Source organism: Hakea prostrata, chromosome 10, assembly GCF_041222555.1.
Source record: "Hakea prostrata isolate BN-2017 chromosome 10, UWA_Hpros_2, whole genome shotgun sequence".
NCBI lineage: Eukaryota > Viridiplantae > Streptophyta > Magnoliopsida > Proteales > Proteaceae > Hakea > Hakea prostrata.
The window spans coordinates 37,769,654-37,781,169 of NC_142609.1; the positions used below are offsets into that span (position 1 = coordinate 37,769,654).

Sequence of the window (11,516 nt, forward strand, 5' to 3'; positions counted from 1 at the left end):
GTTAAGCTTTTTCTTTTTTGGGTAGAAAACGAGTCAATTCAAAAGAGAGTATAGGGTTCGTATAGAGACCAAATTGTCTTCAACAGGTGAGTGAACTAATGGAAGGGAAGGCAGTTGATGCTGATTGCAAAGCCAGTAATGTTACTTGGTTCACGTTGAATGACCAAAATATCAATCCCCTTAGAAAGAGCTTCTAGCATTCCTTGCCTAGCCAAGAGTGCCTCAATAAAAGTACTTCTCATGTGTTACAACACTGAAAAACCCTAAGTTTAGCGACTAATATATCCAAATACAATGTATGAAAAGATAAGCAAACACAACAGAATTTCCGAAAACACTGCTATCGAGCAAAACTTCGCATAGCATCGTGTTGAAAGAAGAATATATATAAAAATTGAATCAAAGCATGTTTATGTCACTATACAGGCTAAGATGGATGTGACTGTTGGATACTACATGCCACCATCTCCTCCTTGAATCCACCCTCCCCCAAAATGCTCCTCTTTGATGTGCAAACCCAACAAGGAGCCTTTTTTTTTTTTTCTGTCACTACCGCATTCATGTGCTGTGGGGAGGAAAATTGCCCTTCAAAACTGTATGAATACATTTCCCTAGTGCGCCTCCCTACGCAGTCTGAACATATTGAGAGTGAGCATGAGACTTGGTAGAGCTCTCTTTCCAGCCTCTTTGGCGAGCCCTCATCTCCCATGTTAGAGTCAATTTCTTCTGCGCCAGCAATGCAGCTTCAGCCTTTTCTCTTGCTTCCTCACAAGTCTCCATCCCTGAATTGCACTTGTCTGCTTCCTTTTGATACTGAGATGCCATCTTCTTTGCCTCAAGTAATGCCATGTCAGCACGCTGATGATCCTCTAAGGCTTTAGCTTCCCTTAGCTTCAATTCCTCTGATAAAAGTTCTGCATAGTTCTTTTCAGAGTCTTCACTCACCTCTGTTGTATCATTCTTCCCACAATCTGCAGAGACACAAATAGACATAATGAGAATTGAACATGGAATGAGATTAAAATCATCACTAACCTTATGCCAACACCTCACTATCTAGAAAAGGCCTCAAAATCCTGTCTGTTTAAGTTGGTGCAGGAATGTGACACAGTGATGACTGAAACATAGAAATTCCAAACGCAGAAGGAACAGGACTTACATTGTTCAACCAAAGCTACGTCCAAGGCTGAGCTATATGCTGGTTTCACTACTGGAAAATGAAGAAAACAGTACAAAGCAAAGACTCCTACCCTTTCAACTTGAGATAACATCTCTACTTAATAAACAAAAACCTTAAACCCAGAAATGTCCAACCCTTGCCCAAAAATGCCTCTACACCTGTTGATAATAGGGGCTCACAATCTGTGGTTTTGAATCTCTTTCTCAAAATTTCCACCACACAATACCTCTGGCTGGCGAGAACGCTGACGCCATTCAGCCGTGTCTAGACCCCAAAATTAATGGTCAGCAGAATTCTGGTTTAGCAAATTGAGCTTCACTAACAACAGCTGGCAGAATACCTAGCCTAGGTTATGTTCACATTGGCTGATGACTTGGGTTTCCCTATTCAACCCTAAGATATGTATCCATATACTTTAAACCATGCATTTTCCAGTAAACCATATAATAAAATCAGCATATCTATTTCCAATATGGTTACAAAATGCTGATACTTTCGGCTCAAGTCAAAAGGTATTAGAAGAATATTTGGCAATAGATAGACATAGACAACTAGATTTCTGATTTCCACTTCTTTTTGACATTTATATGCAGTGGATAAACCATGTGCCACACAACCTACAGATCTATTTTGAATATGGTCCCAAAGTATTGACGCTTTCCAATTCAAGTCATGAGGAACATTGAATTTTAGAAATAGATAGATACAGACAATAAGAGTTCCTATATCCACATTTCTTTTAGGTTTAAATGTAGTGGATAAACCATGTGTCACTGCAGCCTCAAGTGAATGAGGGCCAGTTTTTCCAGGATCTTTTCAATAGAATCAACTTATACAGGACCAAGAAAGGAATCCTTGAAATTTTGGTTATGGGATGTGGGGTATATTATGGGTATGAACTCAATTGAATTTAAACTAATGGCTGTATCCCTGGTTGGATTAATTGGTATGGAGGAATATCAAGGGTAATGGAGTGAAAATTTTAAAATAGTGGAATGTCTGGGGAATGGGGTATGTTCTTGAGATTCAAAAGTTATGGCAATGGTGCGAAACTTGGAGGGAATGTAGGTAATGGTATAGGGATATGATCCCCCATGTTTAGCTAGGTTTGGATAGCTAAATTAGAAGATATAAGGGTGTTCTTATTTTCAGGGATCTAAGGAGTATGAAAATTTAAGAAAAAATTATACCTTGAAATTGGGCGGTTAGATGGGGTTAAATTGGATTCTTAGGTAACTAAGGCTAGGGGGATGATGTACCTAAAGTTTGGGACAGATCTAACGGTTAGATTGGTGTAGATATAACCTTGAATTTTGGGTCTCTTGAAAAGTCTAAAAATTCTAGAAAATACTAAAAAAAGATGATATGAGAAGGGGAATGAAATTAATTGCTGACTTTTACTTAGCTGTAATGCAGGACCAGCAATGGGCTAAGATGGACATGGAATAGCGGAGGCAGGCTACAAACACTGCTGAAGATCCTTCAGATGAAAACCTTAGGTTGCTTATTCGATCACATGAAGATCCCTTAAAACTGATGAGAAGCTCTACTAAAACCTTTCTCTTAGGCAGCAACACTCTCTTTATTAATTCTGTTCCGAATTCTGTCCTCTGTTGCATGCCTCAGAGCTTTATTTATAGCTTTACATAAGAAGTCCTAGTGAAATTAGGACTTAGAAACTTACTCTCCTTGTTGTACACAACATACTAATCCAAATTTAAATAGAACTCTTCGAACTAAAAAGGACTCCTAGACTGACTAAAAATTACATAAACTGAAGCAAAACATGACAAAGACTGTTCTGCTCTTATAACTTAAGTTGGGCACAATTTACATAATTAGACCAGTTAAACTAAGATAAAGATACTAAACTAACATTCATCTTTTGGGAAGCATTGAGTGAGGGGATGTCTGACTCCCCTCCCACCCCCTCCTCCAGCCACCTGCCCTGTCCCCTCACCCTCTTCCACCCCATGGACCTCTTTCTTCTCTTCCCCATCCCCCTCCTCCCACATTTCCCCTTATGGTATTTTGGAGAATGAAATTGCCAGATGGAGCAACTACTTGGTCGGCAATTTTTTAGGATCAAGGCCTCCTTTCCACTTGGTTCAGGCCTGCCTCTCTAAACAATGGAAGCTTTCTGCTTCACCGAACATTTTCCTCCTTGACCATGGTTTCTCTTATTCAAGTCCTCTTCTGCTGAAGACAAGACCTATGCGCTTGAGGGTGGTCCTTGGATGATTGGTAAGAAGGCTCTCTTCTTACGACATTAGCAGCACAAGCTATTGCTCAACTGAGAAGACCACTGCTCCCTCCCCCTGTGGATCTCTCTGTCAGGGCTCCTGCTCCATTTCTGGTGCACTGAAGGGCTGAGTAGGAGGAGAAAATGATGTGAACGAGGTAATGGAGTTACTGATTTAAGGTGGAAAAATATGTTGAAAGACAAAAACCGGCAAAAATAGGGTTTGGGGGTCACAACTCAGTCGCCCAAACCTGACAAAAGCTATCAAAACCAGCGAAATCTTGCATGTTTCGACCGAAAGGGTCTAGTTTTATTAAAAGAACCAACCAGCCTGGACTGAAACCAGGTTTCAAGCCACCTCAGTCAAAACCTGGTACTTTTTTAATTTCACCCAGGTTTCGTCTCATTTTCTCCAGAAACCAAAGTTTCACACATTTCGATTGAATGTTGTACCATGGGTATCCTAAAAAGAAATATTAACTCTTACTTTATCTGACAGAATACTTGAGGAACATGTTCCTTTGGTTCTCCACCGTCTCTCCTGAATGTAGCTTGCCTGCGTCACATTTCATTTAAAAATGACATAAATATAGCCTTCATATTTCCTTTTCATTTTCATGGGTCCATTTCATGGTTATTTCTCCTTCAATTCTTTCTGAAGAACACACAAGAATGCATTGAAGAGGATAATATTCGGTGCCCTTGGGAACACAAACTACAACAATAAGATGAAATAGCAGAAAACATGCACATAAAAGAAAATTTCAAATAAATGATTGAGAATATTAATTGATTTGTTTCCAGATTACATGCATAGGCACCCAGACCTCCAAAATTAAGAAGATAACTGTAAGAACAACTCAAATATCTGAAACAAATATTAGCAGCAAACTCTTTCTCATATGGATAGTAGATGAAACATTCCAACCCTTTATGCTCCTGTAAGTTTTATTTCCCAGACCAAAAAAACCAAAACCCCAGCATAGCAATTAGGCCAGATTTGGAAGGGCATCATAGGCACAGGTAAAGCAAAGTAGAGACTCAGAAGTGGTACCCCCCACCCCACCCCCCGGCCGCTTGGAGAGGTTCTCCAGATTGTAAATTAAATATTCCAAGTGAAATAATTCTAATGAATGCACATTTTTTTAGTTTGAGAAACTGCATTCCCAAGAATCCCATAAACAGAAGCCAAAGATACCCCCATTACATGCACTTGGAACAAATATGTTTTACAAAAACTAACTGAAGCTTACATACTCCACATATAGTTTTGAGCAACAGACTAACCTGCAAAGGATGTGTTTATTAATCCTGCAGGAAAAAATACAAAAGAACCAAAACAAATGTAAGATTGACCAAAAAAATCAAATAGAAAGAAACAGAAGTGAAGCAAAAGAAGATAAAGTTTAGTTTGACATTTATCAAATAGAAAGAAATGGAAGTGAAGCAAAAGATGATAAAGTTCAGTCTGACACATTGCACGCACTAAAACAAAAGTTAAACTCAAACAGATTTGCTTAGATTGGATCAAGAAGCCCAGCAACCACACCAGTGTCTTCTTAAAATGTGAAAAACATATTTCATTACAGTAACAATTTAAACTATAAGAAAAAATATCTAAAAATTTAACCAAGTATCGAACTGCTTCAAGCCAGCTGCAAGAATTTTATCACACATTCCAATTCATTCAGGCAGATATTTTACACTAACAAATGAATGACAACCACCCTCCCCCCCCCCCCCCCCCCCCCCCCCCCAAAAAAAAAAAAAGGACCAAAAAAACTCACAAATGAACAAGAAAATAAATCAACTCAATTTGTTTTTGGCCTTTGTCTTGTCTTTTAAAATCATTACCTTGAACAAACACTTTCCAGGTATATGTGAGCTTTAGGCCAAACCATTCAAATAACTTTACAAATCAATTTCTAACTCCACTATTTTCACTGTTTTGTATGAGCAAATAGCAGAGACACCCCCAAAATGGTATATTCTTTACTTGCTGACATCCATTTTAAGTTTAAAAAGCATAAGCATCGAGTTGGACGTGCGTTGGACACTTAGTCCAATCCATTAGTGACTTCCATTGAAAGGTCGTTTTAAATCTTTTAATTTCTAAATTACCCTTATTGACTGCAAGATTACCTTGTTACCCTTATCAATTCCACTTTCTTCTTCGTTCTTGCTTTCTACTACATCTTCATTCTGGTTAGGGTTTTGAATGGAGATTGGAGAATTAATCTGCCAAGCATCGATGGCTTCATCAAGGGAAAAAGCTTCAGCCAATTCCACGGATTTTGATTCCAACTTTAAAATCATGTTACCATGACAGAAAACGGTAGAGAACAAAGAAAGGCAACAAAAAGGAGGGGGGGGGGTTCGTAGATCTCATCTTCTCTCTGCAAATCTAGAAAATCAAACTTGGAGGTTCGTTCTGGGCCTTCAATTAATGGGTCATCAGCTTCCTCTCTGCTCTCTACCAGAAGATTGTGCTAATCTAGAAGGATCATCTAGAAAGCAAGTTCTTTGGATGCATTCAGACAGAAAAACTAACATAGATGTTATGGACCTAAATTTTTTCAAATTCACACTTAGATCAGTGAATCTATCCATCTTCTATAAAGGTGCTGAATGAAATGAAAGTTAGATGTTCGGTTTTGAATTAGAGACATTCAAAATCATGAATCAACATCGACTATCCATTGGAAAATCATACCTCATGGGGAGTTAGCCGTACATATAAATTATATAAATACTACATTTACCTTGAGATTAATGTATACAAAGGTGCTTCCTAATTTCCCTGCTATCATTGTTTCAAGATCAGCTTCTGGGAATGGCTATGAGAACGGGAAACTCATCTTCAAATTGCAAAAGCAAATAAGCCTTGTCACAAAGATTCTTCAGAGCCTTATCTCCTTAGGTTCAGGTCTGTTCCTACAGAGATAAATAGAAAGGGATGGGTACTGGAAAGGAGAACTCATGAATCCTTAAAGAGGGTTATTAAAATTAGCATAAAAACCAATGGATACCTGAAATTTTTTTTGGGGTTATTATGTTAGCTCACAAGAATCAAGAAGAAGCTCATGAAGTCAGAATGACTGCATGAGATTTTCTTCTACAGGAAGAACCAAATGCTAGTCTTTTAACATGGGTTCTTCTACTTCTAGAACAGCAGCAAGCATAGCAAGTGCAAGCATATCCAGTGATCAATCTTTGTCACAGCTATTTCATGCCTACTCCATTTAGATTCAAGAGATTGGTTTCACATTGTAGGGATCCATTAACCCACAGATGTGGTGTATCAGTGTTGCTGTTGAAGTTATGGTTGGTGGTCTTCCAAGTAGAGAAGGAATGGAAGGAAAGGATGTGTTTCCAAAAAGAAGTTTTCATCTGCACTCAAGCCTCAAAACTGGGAAAGCATGTAGGTGTTCACTATAGATTGGTCGTCCACAGCCCATATCTGCCCTCAGCTGCAACTTGGATTTCCTGGTTAGTATAAAGCCTCTCCACACTGTTTGCTGAAGTAGTGAAAGGAATGGTGCTTTCTTTGAGAAGAGAAGTACTGAAAACTAGAGTAAGATTAATGAAGTTTGCATAATTACATACTCTTGTTACAGCGGCAGCCCTTCTCTTAGATATGAAAGGATTGGATTTCAGTCGAATCCAACTTTGAGGTTTCAAAATAGTGTGCACTGGTTTTATGTGGTTTGTCTGTCATTTAGAGCATATTATGTTGTCCTAATTGTCAAGGCATTCTTGAAACTATTTATTGTTCCAATTCTTGGTTCAATCACTTGATTGGTTGCTACACTGTCTTGGATGTTTCTGGATTAAACGTACGAACTTGCAGCCTACAGCAAAAGGAAGAACAGATGAACTTGAAGACTTGTGTATATTTCATACGGTTCTCATTTGAATTCCCTTGTACAATGAGAGAGAGCTTTATACACTGTCAGTCTTGACTGCACCTCAGTTGGATTCACCAAGAGATCAAGTCTCAATTCAGGCCCTAGATGACTCTGACGAAGACAAGACAAAATTTCTAAGGGAAATGAAGTCTCTGCAGGGAAGCACAGATCTCAGACCACAATATACAGCCATCAATTTCCAAGAAAGGGAAACAAAGCTGATGATTTAAATTCTGTCATATGTTTTGATTACAACAAAGAATATGCATTTGTTATAATATCTGATGCTGAATTCTAACCCAGTCCAGATTTCTTGAAATTGACAATCCCACGCTTTGAGGTCAATCTTGAGTATGGGTCTTGTTGAAAAACAGTGATCTTTTGGAGCTTGTAAATGAAACTCCGAATAGAGTTATTGGCTCCCACTTTGAGGTATAGTAGCAAGTAAATGATGTTTCCTCCTACTTTTGGGTGTTCAATGGATCTATGGGTGCATGGAAAATTAAGACAGCTGACAGAATCACTCATAACAATCTAGGTATTGCAGTTTGATCTCACTGGATGGCTGGAAGTTCATGTTCCTCAATGATGGTGGGGTTCTCTGTGATACCAAAGTCTCACCTACCTTACAAGAAACAACATCCCCATTGACATTCAAGTACATAGTTCCTGCTGTTACAGTATTGAATGTAGTTGAACCTTGAGGACAAGATTCTCCAAAAGGGTGGGCGATCTTACAAGTTCGATAGGTAGAAGGGTAATTTGCAAGCGATGATCGGGATAGGAATGTCATTTTAAGACATGGGTCATTGGCTAGGGCATGTAAAGGTGAGAATGGCCTAAGGGATATAATAGTAATATGGTAAGCTATATATGTAATTGGGCAAGGCATTTCGAGACAGAATGAAAATACAATCGCTCTCTCCCTTTTCCTTCATTTCTAGGTCTGCTGCCCTCCAAGCAGCAATTTCTTCTTCGTCTTCTCCTATTCTGGGATTGAGGATCCGTACAGATGGCGCGGTGTGCTAAGAAGATGAATATAAAGGTAGCTGAATTCTCCATCTCCCACCCAACCACCACTGCCTTTCCAAAATAAAACCACATGAATACATTTATAGTCTGCAACACACCCACTTCAAACCTTGGGTTGTTTCCTCGTCTCCAATTCAGTTTTTAGAGTAGAAAATATTGATTATATACCATCGCTTGCTAGGGACGATAACTCGCTGTGGCTCTGATACATTGCCATATGATTGTTTCCGATTGGTTTTGATTTATGATAGATCCCCAAAGAGGGTAAAAGTACTGGATCCCACCATTTTTATGGTACTATGTTCAAGGGATCAAAATTTTTGTAATCACGAAATATTTTAACATCCAAATAGAACAGAATCACTGCATTTAAGATTAAATAGGGCAATTCAACCAAAGATCTGAACGGATTTGTAGCTTTGGATGAGGAAAATAAACGGAGTAGATCTCTGATTACTATTTATTCTTATTATTATGACCATAATCAAGTGAAAGCTATAGAATGGACTGGTTACCTTCGGTGATGGAGAGAAGAGGCTGTGAAGCACAATCGCAGACGCAGGGAGGGCAAGAAGAGGCAGCCAATTTCTCGCTTAAGTGCCAGTAGAGTGGAGGCACCAATACGTAACCAGCTAAACACAGTGATATCACTGCAATTGTTGCCTTCAGCACCCCAGGGATGCAGAACCCACCTTGACGCAACGCCATTTCTCTAGATCCAGAGCTCGGTCCTACTTCCGATTGCTTATTAAGAAAGAACGAGTGGAAGTGATGAAGAACTCAGAAACGGCAAGAATTCCGTTAACGTCGATCTCTGCGCTTAAAAGCGACTAAGGTGTCTGAGTGGCACCAAGTGGTGCAAATTTTGAACCGAACCCGGTTCAGTTGCAAGTGAATCAAACCGAAGAGAGCAGGGGATTTTGATTTGGCCACTTGGAAATTGGAAACGATTGATGATTGGTTCGCTTTTGATTTTTTCCAATTTATTTTTCTTTTCTTTTTTTGGGAAGGAGAAGTGTTTTATTTATGGGGATGGGGTATTACATATGTTGTCCACAAGTGTTAAACCCATTACATATTTACTAAGAAGTATGATCTTTACCATTTTATTAACCTCGGATTGGCAATTCTTTTTCTTCCAATATCATTTAAAATATAAATTGAGTGTAACCAATGTGCTTATCATGCGATAGTAGCGACTTTGTATGGAAGTATAAATGTCAATGTGCTTCTAGCATAGCGGGTGGCAGCCTCCTTGTAAGAGGCATTAATGCAAAGAAGTCATGGGCTCAATCCTCCGTCCCTTACCTCATGCCCCTCCCTCTGAGGCCTATGGGCCCCAAATCACTACCACTAGCTGACAATGCTTTCCCCCCCAAAAAAAAAAAAAAACAAAGAATAAAATTAAAAGAAAGTATAATTAAATTTGCTTCCCATAATATATTTTGGACGGATTCAATCAGCTCTGTATGACACAGTGGAAATTCTTCTACATGGGACCGTATGCTCTGCTTTTTTTGACTTCCCATTGGCATCTTTATCATTTTGTTTGCGTTAGTAAGTTTGAAACTTAGAAAACGAGCAAATTTATCCTTTTTTCTCTACTCTTTTTAGTTTTTTATTTTCTTGCATTTTTCCACTACTAGTTTCCCTTTATACTCATCTTAATAGAAAATCTAGAAAAATATCCATATATCTTGATTTAAAAAGTTATTAAAATAAAGAAATATCAATAAAGTTATACTTAATCGGATAATAATTACTTGGAAATGGGTATTATCAAATCCGCATCCTACTGGTAATCATACAAATTTAGATAGTAAAGGGATATAAATGCAAGTTTGGAACGGTTTTTGGTTATCCATTTATGGGTCTACTCCAATATAGAGGCAATAAGATCAATGAGTTCTCAAGTTCTGAAGTTGAATCTCTGTACCTCCGCATTTCCCCCCCCCCCCAAGGGTTTTGGATTGATAATGACTAGAAAGAAAAAAAAATCTGATTTTTTGGAAAAAAAAATAACCCTTGGGATACAAATTATTACATTTGGATCCCTTCAATTTATTCTATTATAAACATCTGTTGTGCCTAACAAGTAACACCATCAATATTACCATGAAGAAGACAAATTGACTTATTCACCTAACCAATGATTTTCATTTTTTTATTTAAAAATTTTAGAGACATCCCAAAATAAATATAAAAAATCACACACACCCCAAAATTATATCAATTTGACAAAGACACCCCAAAATCTCTCATAAATGGCATAATGGTACACTCCGTTAGTAGCTTCTATTAAGTTATGGTTTGATAATTTATAAAACTTTTCTTATTGGGAGCTCACTTAAGTGGGGGTGAAACTATGACTCTGCACACTTAAGTGAGAAATATTACTAGATGCCCACTTTTTACAATTTCTAAGATATTTTTTACCCACATTTACATTTTCTATTAAGTTTGAATCCAAAATAATAGATTTGACTTATGTGTGGTAAAATGACTTTAATGCCCCTACACTTTCACTCACACTACCTAACTCCTAGGTAATCCCTTGACCTATCTTTTTCCAACACCTCCATGGAAACCCCCACCATTGCCGGCAAGTACCACCCGTCCCCTTGCCAACAACCACTACTCCCTAAATTTAGGGTTTAAACCCAAAAAAAGAAAGAAACCCCTAATTGTTATGAATAATGATTGTTCCACGCTCCATCACAATGGGTGTGAACTGCTTACTTGTAGAACCTCCAACACTAAAAAGAGCTATATCAACACCATTGAAGCTCTCTAGGTTTATCTCTTCAATGATGTATGATTGGTCATCAAAGATGACTTGTTTCCTAGCAGAATGTCTGTTGGCAAGCATTAGAATGCTCTTGTAATTTCTGTTGTAATAATTTCTGTTGTAATCCTGTCTTTATTGAGAAATTTCTTCCAATTATTAAAACCCTTTGTAACAAGCCTCGTAATTCTAATTCAGGATCCGTATTGCAAGTCCGATATCCCAAAAGTTGAGCCGGAATAAGTTGTGGAGTATCCGGATTGAAGTCCATGATCCATACCTTGAGTCCATGGATTTGGATTCTACCGATGAAAAACCTACCTTACTGGGAATCTAAAGAAGAACCCGTAGAAACCTTGATGGATTGGG

At 38.2% G+C, this 11,516-nt stretch overlaps 1 protein-coding gene across 2 annotated transcripts; it reads right to left on the minus strand.

Annotated features, from left to right (window-relative positions):
- Positions 1-12: 12 nt before the first annotated feature.
- LOC149002769 (uncharacterized) lies at positions 13-9,168 on the minus strand. 2 transcript variants are annotated; one of them, XM_089137030.1, is made up of 3 exons: positions 8,878-9,168; positions 4,710-4,733; positions 16-971 (listed from the first exon to the last, which is right to left on the minus strand). In XM_089137030.1, exons 1-3 carry the CDS (start codon positions 9,068-9,070, stop codon positions 625-627), a joined length of 564 nt encoding a protein of 187 aa, XP_088993156.1. In that variant the 5' UTR covers positions 9,071-9,168; the 3' UTR covers positions 16-624. The 2 variants fall into 2 exon arrangements, with proteins under 2 accessions (XP_088993157.1, XP_088993156.1); XM_089137031.1 differs by lacking the exon at positions 4,710-4,733 and having other exon boundaries at positions 13-971.
- Between the last annotated feature and the right edge of the window lie 2,348 nt (positions 9,169-11,516).